Source organism: Mustela nivalis (genome assembly GCF_964662115.1).
Source record: "Mustela nivalis genome assembly, chromosome: 12".
NCBI classification, from domain to species: domain Eukaryota; kingdom Metazoa; phylum Chordata; class Mammalia; order Carnivora; family Mustelidae; genus Mustela; species Mustela nivalis.
Genome location: NC_139031.1, coordinates 36317617 through 36335126, shown reverse-complemented (window position 1 = coordinate 36335126; position 17510 = coordinate 36317617). Strand labels below are relative to the sequence as shown.

The following is a 17510-nucleotide window of genomic DNA, read 5'->3' as shown; positions in this document are numbered from 1 at the left end:
TAGAAATGACATAAATAATAGAATTAGCAGTAAAAGACATTAAAATAGTTATTATTGGGGCACCTGGGTGGCTCAGGCGTTAAGTGCCTGCCTTCAGCTCAGGTCATGATCCCGGGGCCCTGGGATCGATTCCCATATGGAGCTCCCTGCTCAGGGGGGAGCCTGCTTTTCCCTTTCCCACTCCCCCTGCTTGCATTCCCTTTCTCACCATATCTCTCTGCCAAATAAGTAAATAAAAACCTTAAAAAAACAAAAAAGCTATTATTACCATAGTTTATATATTCAGGAAGCTATAGGAAAGTTTGAACATATTAACTTCAGACATGAAAGAAAACAAAAAGACCCAAATTGAGATGAAGACTTTAATGTGTGAGATGAAAATTTACTTAGTAAAACTAGTGGCAGATTAGACATCTGCAGAAGAAAAGATTACTGAACTTGAAGACAGTAGAAGTTCTCCAAAATTAAAAAAAAAAAGAAAAGAAAAGAAAAGAAAAAGCATCAGTGAACTAAAGAACAACTTCAAGTAGCAGAATATATATGTAATTGGAGAACTCAAAGAGGAGGAGGGCATAGAAAAAGTAATTGAAAAAATAAGGGGAAAAATTTCAGATTCTCTGAAAACTATAATGTTATGTATTAAAAAATTTCAACAATTCCTAAGCACAAGAAACATGAAAAAAATACACTAAGGTACATTATAATAAAATAGCCAGAGATAAAGAGAAAATATTAACAACAGTCGGTGCAAAAAAGACACCTTACATACAGAGGAACAAAGGTAAGGGCAAGATATTGCTCATTACAAATAATACCACCCAAAAGACCTTGGAGCAACATCTTTAGAGTACTGAAAGAACAAAACAACTATCAATCAAGACCGTTACCTAAAAAAATCCCTCAAAAAGAAAGACAAAGATTTTTCAGACATTGCAAAGCTTAAACAGGATACCACTTCTATTCAACTTTATATTGGTTTCTAGCCAATACAATAAAACAAGAAAAAATAATAAAGGAATATATACTGGAAAGGAATAAAAAAATCTCTTTATCCACACTTAACATATCTGTGTGCACAAAAAATGCTATCAAATCTATAATGAGCTACTAGAACTACTTAACTGAATTAATCTATGTCTCAGAATATAAGATCAATGTACCAAAATCAATTTTACTTCTACATATGAGAAATGGTTCATTGGAAGCTTAAATTCAAAATAACATAATTTATAATACTACTGAAACATTTAAGTACTTAGTGATATATAGGACAAAAGATTCACACACTGAAAATCATAAAACACTGATGAGAACAATTAAAGATCTAAATAAATAGAATGAATACTATGTTCATAAATTGGGAGATTTGATACAATTAAGGTGTCAATTCTTCTCTAATTAATATACAGATTCATGATAACCCCAATCAATATCACATCAGGTCTTTTGTGGCATAGAAAGTGACAAGCTGATTTAAAAATTCATATGGAAATGTTAAGGACTTGAAATTGCCAAAACACCATTCAAAAAGAATAAAGTTGAAGGACTTATACTATGTGACTTCAAGACTTATTATAAAGTTCTGGTAGTTAGGATATTGTAATTGGTGTCAAAACAGAAAAAATAGATAAATAGAACAGAATAGTCCAATCCAAAAACAACCCAAATGTCCACTAAAGGGTGAGTGAATAATCAAATTATAGTATATCCATATAATGTAACACTATTCAGCATTAAAAAAGAATGAATACTGCTACATAAAACAACAATGAAGAAACTCAAATAATTATACTGAGAGGAAAAGGTAGAAATGTCACTCCCCCCAAAAAAACCTAACAGTAACTATGTACCATATGATTCCATTCATATAAAATTCTAGAAATGCACATTTATCTGTAGTAACAGAAAGCAGAGCAGTGGCTGCCTGGGGATGAGGTAGTATGGGGGAGGGCAAGAGGAAGGAAAGAGAGGGAGGTACAAGGAAATTTTTCCAATTGATGGACATGTCCTTTATCTTGATGATGGTTCACAGGTATATACACATATGTCAAAACTTAGCAGTTGTATACTTTAAATATATGCAATTTTTGGAATGTCAAAACATCTTACATAAATAAAGATGTATAAAGATGTAATAAGATATTACATCATTATTAAGATGTAATACATCTTAATAAAGCTTAAAAAAGACATTAGGACAACATTATTGTTTATGGAATAGCACTATGTGTAAGTTACTGCATTTTTAAAAAAAGATTTTATTTATTTATTTGACAGAGAGAGAGGGAGAGATCACAAGTAGGCAGAGAGGCAGGCAGAGAGAGAGGGGGAAGCAGGCTCCCCACTGACCAGAGAGCCAGATGTGGGGCTCAATCCCAGGACCGTGGGATCATAACCTGAGCTGAAAGCAGAGGCTTAACCCACTGAACCACCCAGGCATCCCTGCATTTTTTATTATCAAATTCATTCCTTACTAGAGCCTTGTTGAGTAGATACTATTAACTTCATTTTACAGTAAGATCTGTTAAGGTTAAGTTATTTATCCCAGGTTTCACAGTTAGAAAACGGTGAAGCTGGGATGTATCTCTGGTTCTTCTACCTACCTGCTCAGACTGATTTGATTTCATAGAGGAAATATACCTGAGTTTGAGGTTATATTTCAAATATAAATAGGCATATAAAAATCTTTCAGTTGAGGGGCGCCTGGGTGGCTCAGTGGGTTAAAGCCTCTGCCTTCGGCTCAGGTCATGATCCCAGGACCCTGGGATCGAGCCCTGCATCGGGCTGTCTGCTCCGCGGAGAGCCTGCTTTCTCCTCTCTCTCTCTCTGCCTGCCTCTCTGCCTACTTATGATCTCTATCTGTCAAATAAATAAATAAAATCGTTAAAAAAAAAAAATCTTTCAGTTGATAACCAATGTCTGACTTTTTAACCTCTCCAGTAAGTCTCAACTTAAAAATGCAAATCCACTTAGTAGAAACCCACTGAATCTCTCATTTCTTAGTTTTTTCTACATTCTAGCTATACTATCTCTAATGTAGTGACTAGATTAATATTCTTAAAATGTTTACTCCTAAAATATACCATCCTGTCAATAGTGACATGCCTTGAAGTTAGAATAATGTATTATTCCAATAGTTTTAGTAATAAGAAGAGTTATTCAAAAAACAATAGACTTTCATTACGTATTTACAGTCAGTGTACATAGGAACACTTCCTTGAATCCAGGTTATTATCTATATTTGTCACATCTGCTGCAGACTACAAACAACTTACCCTAGTATCTAATCTTTGGCACATTTTTGATGTGTTATTAATCTGAATATCTACTCTGCAATGTCATTTTATGTATTCACTTAATCTATTTAGGAATTCAAAGCATATTTAACCTGTTAAGAAGCCTAGATGCCCTCTGGCCATAGTAACATTTTTCTAGGTATATCTCCTAAGGCAAGGGAAACAAAAGCAAAAATAAATTATTGGGCGGGGGGTGCCCGGGTGGCTCAGTGGGTTAAAGCCTCTGCCTTGGGCTCAGGTCATGATCCCAAGGTCCTGGGATTGAGCCCCCGCATCGGGCTCTCTGCTCAGCAGGGAGCCTGCTTCCTCTTCCCTCTCTCTCTGCCTGCCTCTCTGCCTGCTTGTGATCTCTGTCTGTCAAATAAATAAATAAAATCTTAAAAAAATAATAAAAATAATAAATTATTGGTACTATATCAAAATAAAAAGCACTTGCACAGTAAAGGAAACCATCAATAAAACAAAAAGACAACACACTGAATGGAAGAAAATATTTGCAAATGATGTATCTGATAAGGCATTAATATCCAAAATACATAAATAATGCAACTCAACACACAAAAAACAAACAATGTGATTTAAAAATAGGCAGAGAACCTGAATAAACATTTTTCCAAGGAAGACATACAGATGGCCAACAGGCATACAAAAAGATGCTCAATATCATTCATCCTTAGGAAAATGCAAATCAAAACCACAATGAGGTATCACCTCACACTTGTTTGAATGGCTAAAATTAAAAAGATAAGAAACAACAATTGTTGGGAGTGCATGTGGGAAAGAAAAGGAATCCTCACACTCTGTTGGTGGGAATGTAAGTTGGTATAGCCACTGTGGAAAGCAGTATGGAATTCCTCAAAAAATTAAAAGTTGAAATACCATATGATCCAATAATTCCAGCACTGGGTATTTACCCAAAGAAAACAAAAACACTAACTCAAGAGGATATAGATACCATTGTGTTTACTGAAGCATTACTTACAATTTACAACAGTCAAGACATGGAAGAAACCTGCATGTCTATCAGTTGACAAATGGATAAAGAAAATGTGGTACATGTACACAATGGAGTATTATGCAGCCATAAGAAAGGATGGGAATGTGATATTTGAGACAACTTGGATGGACCTAGAGGGTATTATGCCAAGTGAAAAAAGTCAGACTGAGAAAGAGAAAGACCATTAGTCCACTCACAAATAGAATCTTTAAAAAAATGAATAAATACACAAAAAGCAGAATCACACTTATAAATACAGAGAACTGATGGTTGCCAGAGGGTAGAGGAGGGGAGTGAAAGGCTGAAAAAAATGGGTGAAGGAGAGAGAGATACAGGCTTCTAGTTATGGTACGAGTAAACCACAGGAATAAAAGGAATAAAAGCAGAGGGTAAAAAATATAGTCAGTGAATTTTAATAGCAATGCAAGAGTACAGATGGTAGGTATACTTGGTATACTTGGGGTGAACACAGAATAAGGCATAAACTTGTCCAATCACTAAGTTGTATACCTCAAACTAATATAACATTGTGTGTCAACAATATTCCAAAAAAAGAGGCTTAGATGTCCAATATTTTACTAAAATATTTTTTGTCAATAACATAATATTTGTTTGTTTTAAAATATTTTAAGTGTCCAAGGGTGACTGGGTGGCTCAGTTGGTTGGGAGTCTTTTCAGCTCAGGTCATGACCTCAGGGTCCTGGGATCGAGCCCCACATTTGGCTCCCTTCTCAGTGGGGAGTCTGCTTCTTCCTCTCCCTCTGCCTGTCCCCTGGCTTGTGCTTTCTCTCTTATAAATAAATACAATGTGAAAAAAATTTAAGAAAACCCAAGACTCAAACATTTGTTAAAAAGAATAAATGAAAACCTTTGTGGGCCAAGATCAGCTTTGTTTAAGTGTGGGAGTTATTTACGCATACACTGCCTTTAAAATATTATGTGTCTTAGTGGCTTGCATCCGTTTTATGTATACATTGAGTATAGAAGGTATTTCTATCAACAACTGTGAATAACGAGAGTATTCACAGTACTCACACTGTTGGTGAATTCACAGTATTCTCATACAAAAATGGCCCTTATGAAACCTTCTGTTACACACATGCACTATTTTTTCCAGAAACTTCTTCTTTTTTTTTTTTAAAGATTTTATTTATTTTATTTGACAGACAGAGATTACAAGTAGGCAGAGAGGCAGGCGGAGAGAGAGAGGAGGAAGCAGGCTCCCTGCTGAGCAGAAAGCCCACTGCAGGCCTCCATCCCAGGACCCTGAGATCATGACCTGAGCCGAAGGCAGCGGCTTAACCCACTGAGCCACCCAGGCGCCCTTTCCAGAAACTTCTTAAAAAATTCTGCATCCCTTTCCCTCCCCCAACCAGAAGCCCACAGTACATGGAAAGTTTAGACCAGTGTATCTTTCTTAGACATGGCCAATGTTGACTTGAGTTACCTGTACCATAAATGGTGCCAAACTAAATTACGGGCAAAGAAAGACGCATTTATAAACTGCAAGGAACTTTGGAGTCCAATTAGTTGAGGGTGTGAGCAAATGGCCATACATGCTCATGCTGCTGTATTAAATCTGCTTCCACATACAATTAGATTTTTGAAAGGAACAGATTACAATGGTCTTTTATTTTTTCTTTCTAGCAAGAGAGAGCATTTTAAAATTTAAAGAACAGTTGGTAAAGGAACAAAAAGTACAATCTCTTTAAATAGTAAAAATAAGGCTACTGTTATCTAGAATTACGATGCAGCAGAAGTCAGTCCTGCTGTTAGTGTTATGGGGAGGCAGGGTGACAGCCATGTGACTTGCAGGAGAACTGGAACATTCCGCCATGACATGCTGTGGGAACTGCTTTCACCCACGGGATGTCCACTTATTGCGGGCACTTTCTGCAAGGACTGGAAGTGTTCAATGTAGGACTACCACGTAAAGACCTTATTCTAAGAGCCTGTTCTCCATGAGCAAATGGTAAAGAAATTAAGTCTTCAGTGCCCACAGAGGACTGATTCTGTGAATGACCAGTGCATGCTCTTCACTATACAACAGTATAATTATTCAGCAGTCATAATAGCACTACTGTGACTCTTGCTGCTACCACAATAATGACTGAAGTAAACTGATATTATTTAAACCCTTACACATGTGATGAAATCCTCACACTAACTTTGAGAGAGGTCCAATTATCTTGGTTTGTTTTTGTTTTTGTTTGCTTTTTAAATTTTATTTATTTACTTGAGAGAGAGAGAGAGAGAGAGAGAGAGAGACAGAACACACAGAGGGAGAGGGAGAAGCAGACTCACCACCGAGCAGATAGCCCAATGTGGAGCTGGATCCTAGGACCCTGCGATCATGACTTAAGCTGAAGGCAGATGCTCAATGACTGAGCCACCCAAGTCCCCACCTTTTGTTTTAAAGACAAAGGAAGAGAAGCTTAGAGGTATTTGTAAATTGCCCAAGAGCCTGCAGATAATAAAGTTGCAAAAGAGGATTCAAAGCAGATCAGCTTGACTCCCCTGAAAAAAATGTCTTACAGCATAAAACCAAAGGAGCCAAATAATCCAAATGGATGTTTCCCAGCAAATTTCAAACCACATACCTTGAGAGAGTTTGATTTTTTGCAAAACGGGGGAGGGTACAACATGGCTATGCTGGGGAAAGTTTCTCCTTATGTGATTTTCCTAAAATTCGGAACAATGGAGGAACATCCTGCTGGCCCTACCCCCAGTGTCCTCTGCAAACCTGATTTCACTGCCTTCAAGTCTCTTAATTTGCATTGATTATTATACTGTGAAGGCCTAAAGGCCAGGCATGCCCCAGAGAGATCTGTCATTGACAACTGCCTCTGGATACAAAGCAGTCTGAAAATGTGTTTTAGCTTCCAACCTCAGGCAGTCCTTATGCACAGCCAACATTTGCTCTGAAGTTTGCTAGGCTATTACCATTTTAAGACTATGTTAGAGCTCCATTGCCAGGAAGCCATTAAAATGTCACCATCAAAATCATAATGAAGGAGAACTTTTTTCTGCTTTGGGGAAGATGGAGTAGATATACTTTTACCTATTCCTCCTGCTATGTACTACTTTACAAACCTCACTAATAGATACAGAACAAACAGAAGAGGAGTCTGAAGGTGGAGAAAAGAGAGCAGTTTGGCCAGGGTCCTTGGAAGCTGAGGAAGGACAAAGTACCACATTCTCTGGGTTTTCTTTCTGCTTTGGGTATCTCACACCTGGAGCTGAAGAAGCTGGCCAGTTACACCAACAATTACACACAACAAAAGTCTACTCTCTTTCGCCAAAAGACCAAGTAAAGGACAGTTAAGCAAGACAAAAGTTTAACTGCTCTACTCCAGGTGAAGACCACAAAGGACTTTGGTCTCACCCACACCAAAGGGTGAGCTTAGACTTCCATGCTCACAAAGCTATGTAAGGGTGCCCTAATATCTTCCCTAGAGAAAGCCAAATCGGGAGCCGGTGCTTTCATGCCCGATGTTGTTAGTGAAGACAATGTGGGGAACACGAAATTCCACCTCTGGCCATCATGAGTTAGCACCCTTCCCCTTCCCCTGCCAAGTGGTATCACATAAAGCCAGCTAAAACAGAAGGCTTAAGTAAGATTCACAGTCTTATAAAAATGTCCAGACTTTAATTAAAAATCACGTATCATACCAAGGACCAGGAAGAGCTTAAATTTAATGAAAAAAGACAATTAATACATGTCAATATAGACATAATAGAATGTTAGATTATCTGGCACAGTTTCTGCAAAAATTAGCTCAAAATGGTTTGTAGACTGAAATGTAAAATATAAAACTGTTAAAACTTTTAGGAAAAAAAAACTTAGGAGATAAACTTTAGGATATAGGGCTAGACCAAAGAATTCTTAGACTTGACATCAAAAACATGATCTATGAAAGGAAAAACTGATAAAGTGGTCTTCATCAATAATAAAGACTTTGGCAAAAGACCTTGTTAAGAGGATGGGGAAACAAGTTATAGAGAGGAAGAAAATATTTATAACCCACATACTCAATAAAGGACTAGTATCTGCAATATATAAAGAACCATGAAAATTCAATGGTAAAAAGCAATTTGGGTAGAAAATGGGAAAAAGACATGAAGAGATGTTCTACCAAAGAGGATATATTGGTGACAAACAAGTGTATGAAAGTGTATGTTCGGCATCACTGGTCATTAGGAAAATGCCAACTGAAATCACAGTAAGGAACAGAATACACCACCACCCCCAACAACAACAACCAAAAAACCAACAACCCCAAATGCTGAAGAGGGCAGTGAGAAATTGGATCACTCACACACTGTGTACATGAGAATGTAAAGTTATACAGCCACTATGGAATACAGTTCGGGCTCCCTGCTTGGCGGAGAGACTGCTCTCTCAGTCTCAATCTCTCTCTCTCAAATAAGCAAATGAAATATAAAACAAAAACAAAAACTAAAACTAAACAGGCAGGGACTCCTGGGTGGCTCAGTCAGTTAAGCGTCTGCCTTCAGTTCAGGTCATGATCTCAGGGTCCTGGGACAGAGTATCACGTGGGGCTCCCTGCTCAGTGCAGATCCAGCTTCCCCCTCTGCCCCTCTCCCCGCTTGAGTGTGCTGCACTCTCTCTTTCTCTCAATTAAATAAAATCTTAAAAAAAAAAAAAAGCTAAACTAAACTAAACCTGCAACTACCATATAATCCAACAACCACACTCCTAGGAATTTATCCTAGAGAAATCAAGACTTATGCTTACGTAAAAACTGGCACAGAAACATTTATAGCAGCTTTGTTCGTAATAGCCAAAATCTGGAAACAACCCAGGTGGTCTTCAATGGGTGATGGTTAAACACACTGTAGTACATCCAAAACATAGAAACTACTGAGCAATAAAAAGAATAAGATGTATAAATATATAAATATATAAAACAACTTGGATGAATCTCCAGGGAATTATTCTGAGTTAAAGAAAAAAAGCTTATTACAAAAGGTTATTTACTGTATGATTTCATTTCTGTAACATGCTTGAAAAGACAAAATTATAAAAACAGAGAACAGATTTGGGATTGTCAGGGTTAAGGAGGAGGTGCAGATGGGAAGGAAGTGGTTTTGACTGGAAACACAACACGGGGGATCCTTGGGGCCACGGAAATATTCTGTGTCTGGACTTATTAATATCAGTATCCTAGTCTTGATACTGTCCGATAGTTCTGTAAGATTTTTATCATTGTGGAAACTGGGTAAAAGCTGTGTAATATTTCCTACAACTCTGTAATAATTCTTACAAGTGCATGTGACTCTATAATTATCACAAAATAACAAGTTTAACTAAAAAAAAAAAAAGAAAAAACAAAATAAAAAATTCAACATAAAAAACCCCCAAACCTTCAAATCCATAATGAACCCCAGGAGTGTTAAGCAGCAACAATATGTGTTGAGCATTTACTTTGGACCAAGCATTGCGCTAAAAACACGAAGCCGAACCCACGATGCAGGTACCACTTTCCATGTGAAATGGAGAACTCAAATGCTTGGTTTATCTTTTCTTTTAATGAGGCAATAGAGCTATTACATATATTAGAAAGTTTTCATAGTATCTTTAACTTAGTTGGTCAAAAGAGAGAGTTTAACTTTATTTCCCAAACTCAGAGCTTGGTTTCTTCAGGTTAATCTCAGCTCTAAAAGCAGAGAAAATAAAATTCAGCACAACGTGGCCGTCCTGAAACAGTCAGGAGAACTTGGTAGGAGAGTCAGGGCAGACTTCTTATTTTTTTTTAAATAGAAATAAAAATTATTTTCATCAGGGGCTGAGCAAACATTCTTAAGACAAAGGTTCTTCTGTGGATGATTTATATTAAGAATGGCAAAAGCTGACATTTTTGTAAATATATGAAAACTATAGCATCTACAGCCATTTTGGATATTTGGAAGAATATTCTTAATCAGATCTAAAAAAAATAAAAACAAAAAAACCATTCTTGGTGAACTGAATGTGAGTTTTAAATAGACTCTATCCACCCAATCATCAATCCATCTCTCTCTATAGACACACACACATAAAAATACATACACATACATAAACTATCAGATATACTGTTTCTTAATTTTTTTATAAATCATGTTATATAATACTCATAAAATAGTGGAGCTTGAAGGTTACTTAGAAATTACCTTGTCAAACTTTCTCAATTCATACCTAAGGAAACCAAGGCATCCCCAAATTAAGATCCTTACTATCCACAGTGAGAAATCCAGAATTAGAACTCAGGACACCTGACTCCTGTTTCTCTATTTCATTAGTCTCCTCTCCTCAAGCAATTTGGTGGATAAAAAGAGAATGAAAAGTACCAAGAGGACTGGGAACACAGAATCACAGGCTAATTAAATTGAGAAAAGTGAGAACTAATAACAAATTTGGCTTTCTGAAATTAAATCTTAATCCAAGATCTTTTAACAAACAGTGTTTCTTATCTTCATTCCCTGGCAAAATGCAAGTTAACTTCGTGTATCTTCGAAATACACAAGGGTCATTCTCCCAGAGCCAGATTTCCCAGTTTCCTATAGCAACCCACCCTGAAAGTGACTGAAGCTTTTACAAGCACCGCTATGCTCTGTTCGGGGCCATTTGCTTTATGCTCTTACAGTGACATCCTGGAACTGGAGCCTCATGGCGGAGCCGGATGGCTGAGGTCGACTGGTGATCTCCAATATGGTTCTCAGCAGGATGTCTAGCAGGCTGGCCACTATCACATCTATTTCCTCCAACACTGATTTCTCCTGAAGGGAAAAAAAATAAAAAGCTCAGGAAATGGTGGCTTCATATACCTATTAATCTCTCTAGTGGAAAAGAAGGGAAAAACCCCACATTTCCAAACACAGAATCAAAAAATCAGAGGACTAGCGAACTTGACAGAACGGGACCTCACCTACGTCACCTACGTCCATGACCTTCTTTTACAGAAAAGGCACAGAGAAGTTCACAGCTTACCCAAGAGCAGGCTGTGCAGTGGCTGCTGGACACACAAATGAAAGGTGGGGTGACGTCCTGGAAAGCAAACCAGATGCACTAAGAGCACCAGCTACGCATGAACACAGCATGTAATGGGGCCCAGGCAGTTCGCCTCTCTGAGTCGGATTGCTGACGGAAAGCCCCTCCTGATTCCCAATGTTCTTAACTGTCTCGATTTCAGATTGTGCTTACATATCCTCTTCTCATCACTTGAGTTGCAAAGGTCATTTTCCAAAACCCTTTTTAGTGCAAATGACTATTCCCATAAGAATGATTTTTAAAAAACTCTCCATGTAACACGAGCAAACAGCGTTCAGTATAGACGAGCACCATGAGCTCCAGACTGGATCTAAGATCAGTGGCACTGCTTCCCTAAAGCAAAATTGTATCCAAGCCCCCAGGACCTGAGAGAGAAACCCAAACTACTCTGCACTGACTGTATGTTTTAATAGAGTTAGATTCTTATTACACCTGCAAAGACAAAACTCTGTGTCCAAAGGCTCCCTACCAAGACTGCCTCTCCAAAAACAGAACCAGGGGAACAAACAAAAACTTTGTTACAAAGTGGGAGTCTAAACACCTCTCTGGCCAGGGTTTCATGATAAACTTTCTCACAATTGAAAGAAAACTACCAAGGTTTCTCCTGCAGAGCAGAGTTTCTCTTCTGAATTCCTTAACAGGTAAGTCTAAGGTGACTGCAATTTCCAAACTGAAAGAGACAGGAGAAATTTTTAAAAAGTCTTTTCCGGGGCACCTGGGTGGCTCTGTGGGTTGAGCCTCTCTGCCTTCGGCTCAGGTCATGATCTCAGGGTCCTGGGATCGAGTCCCACATCGGGCTCTCTGCTCTGCAGGGAGCCTGCTTCCTCCTCGCTCTCTCTCTCTCTCTCTCTCTCTCTGCTTGCCTCTCTGCCCACTTGTGATCTCTCCCTGTCAAATAAATAAAATCTTTAAAATAAATAAATAAATAAATAAATAAAAAATAAAAAGTCTTTTCCGCTACTGTTGATAGTTGTTTTCAGTCTAATGCAGTGAATCCCCTCACTCAGCAGAATTATACAGGAAAGTTTTAAAGCAAAACTAACATTTTCCTTGTCATCACTCTTCTTGCCAGTTCCAGCTCGATTTTGGGGCCTAGGATCTTGGGGATGTGCAAAAATCAGTCCTCCCTCCCTGGGCAGGTCTCTCTTACTACATTTTTTTTTTTTTTTTAAGATTTTATTTATTTGACAGAGAGAGATCACAAGCAGGCAGGGAGAAAGAGAGAGAGAGGAGGAAGCAGGCTCCCTGCCAAGCAGAGAGCCTGATGTGGGACTCAATCCCAGGACCCTGGGATCATGACCTGAGCCAAAGGCAGAGGCTTAACCCACTGAGCCACCCAGGCACCCCTCTCTTACTACATTTTCAAACACAGCTTCTGCCCTTTTCCTCTCCAGTACCAACTCTTTTTCCACAGGCCTGGGGCCCTCTCTCCGTTCCTTCCACTGGGGTTCCATGCCAGCTCAACACTGAGCGCTTCAGAAGGCGATCATTAAGTACGAGGAACAAACATGGGGAGACGGTAGCAGAGTAGTAGCAAGGAGGGAGAGACACGGGACAACCAACACTGCTCTGGACAAGCTGTCAAAGACGAGTATACGTCAATTCACACCTGCAAACTGCCGGAGCTAGAACAGGACATCCTTTACATGTGAATTTCACATCGGCCGTGAGCCCTGAGCCACGGACATGAATACTCAAAGACTTGTCCCCAATTCTAAGGAAGTCTGTGATTTTTCTCTATTTGCCCTGCATTCTATAATGTAACAGCATTGCAGCAAGCATCAGGTATGTGCACAGGAATTCCCAAATCCACAACACTCTAGTGATCACCGTTGGGGCTGAGTAATAACTATAGTGTAAGATACGCTCGGTCTCCCGGGGCTTTCCTCTGTTTCCACAGTTTCTGCAGGGCAGGGTCCGAGAGCCATTCCAAGCTCGGACCACCACCATGCAGCCTTCCACAGACTGGGTCCAAAAAGGCTTCACTTCACAGGCAGTAATTTATTCTTGCCACAGAGAATTCAGCATATCAAGATTAAAGATACATGTGGGAGGCTTTGAGAGTTCTAATTTTTTCTCACTGGGTATTCAGTTCTTTCTCGAAATACAAGTTTAGGAAACCTAGGTTATTTGGGGTTATAGCAATCCTACAAGATGAAAAAAAATTATTTCAGAACAAAAGCAAAATGTCCAACCCAGCTGGAAATAAAAGTGAGAGTCTCAGAGGGTTACGCTTAGTGAGGTTTCTCTGAGGACTTTGAGCATTTTTATTTCCAAAAGTCATTTGATGGGAACTACATACTCTGACCTGTATTTACTTACTGAGCTATTTTTCTTGATGAGACAAAATACGTTGCTAAGGATACGTGCGCACATGATCAGGTCCTTCTGCTCCTGCAGGTGCATGTGGAGGTGATGTAACACGACGGGCAAGAGGATGTACCTGGAATCTGGAGAGAGAAGAAACGTTAGCGTCACATCTGTGCAGACCCACGCTGACCCCACTCCAATTCTTATCTACTCTTTAATCTAACTGTAATTGTTAAAGGATTAACACATGTCTCTAAATGGTACATGACGGATACTGAAAAACAGCGGTTCCTTTCCCAAATCTATGATTCCTGCACTCAAGAAGCCTTTGATTCTTGTGCTGAAATGGGTTATTTTTTGAATTATTTGTTTTACCTCCCAATATCTACATGGCATGCTTGATTTTTCATTGAGATGGACCATCTACTGACTTCTTACTACAGTAGAGTTAGCCTCTTTTCTTCTTCCCAGTCTCCAAAAAAAAAAAAAAAAAAAAAATCCTATCACAATTTCTGGCTAAAGCAACATTTTGCATTTGCTACCATTATAATTTCCAATGCTTTGCACATGACCCCATTTTTGTTTTGCTTTGGTTTCTCTCTCTTTGAAAGTTTTCAGGAAGTTATCCCTGATAATTCAAAATTCTCTAATTGTTTGCCTTGCCTTGGCCCTTGAAATCTATAAACTCATGTCCTTCAGCTCTGGGAACTTGGCTTGAAATACTTGTACGATTATTTCCTTCTCTCTAGTTTTTCTGTCCTCTGTCTGGAATTCTGACTACATTTATATCATGAATGTCTTAAACCATCTTCTTGAGCATTTTTTCATCCTTTTGTCCAAATTCCTTATCTTCTAACTCTTCAACTTTCTTATTCCTGCTCTCGTTTATTTAATCTCCAAGAGTTCTTTCTTATGTCCAAGGCTGGTGTCACAGGTGTGTGCTCACACAGGTGCCTGTGCTCAGAACAGCCCCACACCTGGTTTCATGCTCTGTGCTCCCAGCATGAAATTCCTAATAATTTTCAAAGAAGAGGTATTGTATTTTCATTATGCAGACACTCCTGTTTATTTCTCTGAGTGATATCCTTTTATAGCATGTTTCATGGATTTTCTCTCTGAGTTAGTCAGAGACAATTCTGTTATTTATTTATTTATCTCCTCAAACGATTGTTTTCTTTCAAGTTCTTTTTTCTGTTTCTGCATTTTGGCCTCTGCTTTCACATTAAAGGTATTTCTACAAGTATCTGATGATTGTTGGTTGTCTGTCTTGATAAGCAAGGCACCAAAATGCTAACTGGGGCCGGGGGGGAACCACAACTGTGTGCCTGTTGGCAAGCTTGTGTACTGGGGAAGCTTCACAGCAGGGTGGGAAGGCATCCAGATGTTTCATCAGGGGACCCCCAAATTTCAGAATCTGATATGTCTTTTCTTGGGCTGGTCAGTTTCTCTACAGAGGAATCTGATAATCTCCTCTATGGGGGAGCACGAAACCATCATCTTTTAGTCATTTGAAATCAAGAATGGAAGGGGCCGGTAGGGGTCTCTCTGTTTAACAGCGATAGGGTGTGGTGATTCAGTCTCAAATTTAGAGTGCCTGATCTCTTGAATCTAGGCATACCTCATTCACTTCCTTCAGATAGTGAATTTAACCATTTTCGGCTGAATTAGAGAAGGGGACAGGGGCAGGGTGCTAACTCTTCTAAGAATTTTTCTTATCCAATTTTTGTATTTCTAGCCCCCTTAATCTTCAGATCCCTAGTATTTTCTGTTTATTTTTCGTATTTTTAAAAAAACTTATTTATCTTTTTTTAGTAATCTCTGCATCCAAAGCGGCGCTTGAACTCACCACCTTAAGATCAAGAGTCACATGCTCTTCCAACAGAGGCAGCCAGGTGCCCCTGGCAAACTGGTATCTTTCATTCCTGATCCTTTCTGAAGTCGCCCTGAGCTGTCTGCAGTTCGGTGGAGTAAACTAGTTTGTTCCTTGACTCTACCCCAACTCCATACACCTGTGTGGGTCAGCCTTCTCTTGTCTGCTGTCAGCTACCACTCAACTTGGTAAAAAAATGTTGGTATTTATGTGTTATCTCCTCTCCCATGCTCCTAAACTTGTGAGACTACACATTTTTAAAAAAAAATTCCTTTACCAATCATAGATTCAAAAATGCTTTTTACAACTTTAGCCAATCAATTCTAGCAACAGGTAAAATACGTAGCACTTCACGACCAGACAGGCTTATCTTAAAAGCAAGGTTTGCTGAACATCTGAAAATCGTACTTGCACATACTCTCATCAGGGGAGAAAGATAAACAGCCGATTCTTGTTATTCATGCTAGGTAAGTTCTAAGAAGTCACTGGGAACAATGAAACAGCAAATAATCTATCATAGATAAAATACACAGACCACATAGATAAAAAATATTATATCTTAAAAACAACTCATCCAGTCATATTCAATTTTCTTTATATTACAAAAGAGAAAAAAAAAAGGTTCAGAAGCCTTAAGTGATTTGCCTGAGGCTAGCCCAGTAAGGACGGGCCATGGGTGGGATTCAAACTATCCTGTGGCCCCAGAGCTGGAGCTTCTCGCATTGGGCTGCACTGCCCCCTGCTGCTCCATCCTCCAGTTACCCTGCATGAGAGTGGAAAGGAAGGCAGAGCGCCGCCTTGTTCCATCTCAGCCGAGAATGCATGCATCCTGCTACTCCCAAGTTTTCACTGCTCTGTGCATGGCCACGAATGAACATGAGAGTGTCACAAGTATGATTTTGAGGTTACAAACACATTTTAGTCCCTGAATCCGTCAACAGTGAATTTTGATTGTACAAGTATCATTCCTCCATTACTGGAAGTCTTACATTTATCCCTACTTTGTCATTAAATAGGTATTTGAAATAGAGAGGTAACGGACTCATGCAGTATTTATTTCAATCTTTTGGAAAAGTAACAAGTAATGATGCTTATTGTCCTGAGTGCTTTCTCTTCACCAGGATGTCATGAACACAAAAGCATTGTCTATTATGTGCCCCAAATGGTCATATTATTTGTGGATGTGCCCACTTGCAAATGCAAATTCCCTGATCCACATGGCTTTTAAAAAAATGTCAAGGGGGGTGCCTGGGTGGCTCAGTGGGTTAGTCTCTGCCTTCAGCTCAGGTCATGATCCCAGGGTCCTGGGATCGAGCCCCACATCGGGCTCTCTGATCAGCAGGGAACCTGCTTCCTCCTCTCTCTCTGCCTGCTTCTCTGCCTACTTGTGATCTCTGTCTATCAAATAAATAAAATCTTTAAAAAAATAATAAAGATAAAAATAAAAAGATGTCAACAAATTGCAACAATTTAGAGGGATTATTCTTAATTTATTAAAACTCATTTATCTTATAAATAGTTGCATAAATTATAATTCAACTTGACTCACTCAAGAAAAAATGGACGGCTTAAATAACACTATACTCAGTAAAGAAATTGAACTTGTAGTTAAGAACCTTTCCATAAGAAAAATGCCATGCACAGGTGACTTCTATGAATTCTATGAAGCATTTATGGAAGAAATCACCACAAGTCTACAAAAATTCTCCCAGAAAATAGAACAGAGAACACAACTAACTCTTTTTATAAGACCAGCGTTATTGATGTCAAAATTAGCCCAGAGGTATTACAAGACAAGAAAACTATAGATTGCTATCTCTCATGAACACAGATGCAAAAATCCTTGTAAAATTTGAGCAAAATGAATCTAGTTATATATATATATATATATATGATAAAAAGAGTTTATCATGAAGGCAAGTTTGGTATAACATCTGAAAATCAATCAATATTAATTCACCATATTAACAGATGTAGAAAATAATG

General features: G+C 38.6%; 1 protein-coding gene across 5 annotated transcripts in view; it reads right to left on the bottom strand.

Annotated features, from left to right (window-relative positions):
• DOCK4 (dedicator of cytokinesis 4) overlaps window positions 1-17510 on the bottom strand; it is a 431090-nt gene that overhangs the window by 103087 nt on the left and 310493 nt on the right. For all 5 annotated transcript variants that reach the window (XM_082693075.1, XM_082693074.1, XM_082693076.1 and 2 more), the window contains 2 exons: window positions 13667-13794; window positions 10939-11073 (listed from right to left, as the gene is read on the bottom strand). In XM_082693075.1, coding sequence (XP_082549201.1) covers window positions 10939-11073; window positions 13667-13794 — 263 coding nt within the window. The remainder of the gene's footprint in view (window positions 1-10938; window positions 11074-13666; window positions 13795-17510) is intronic.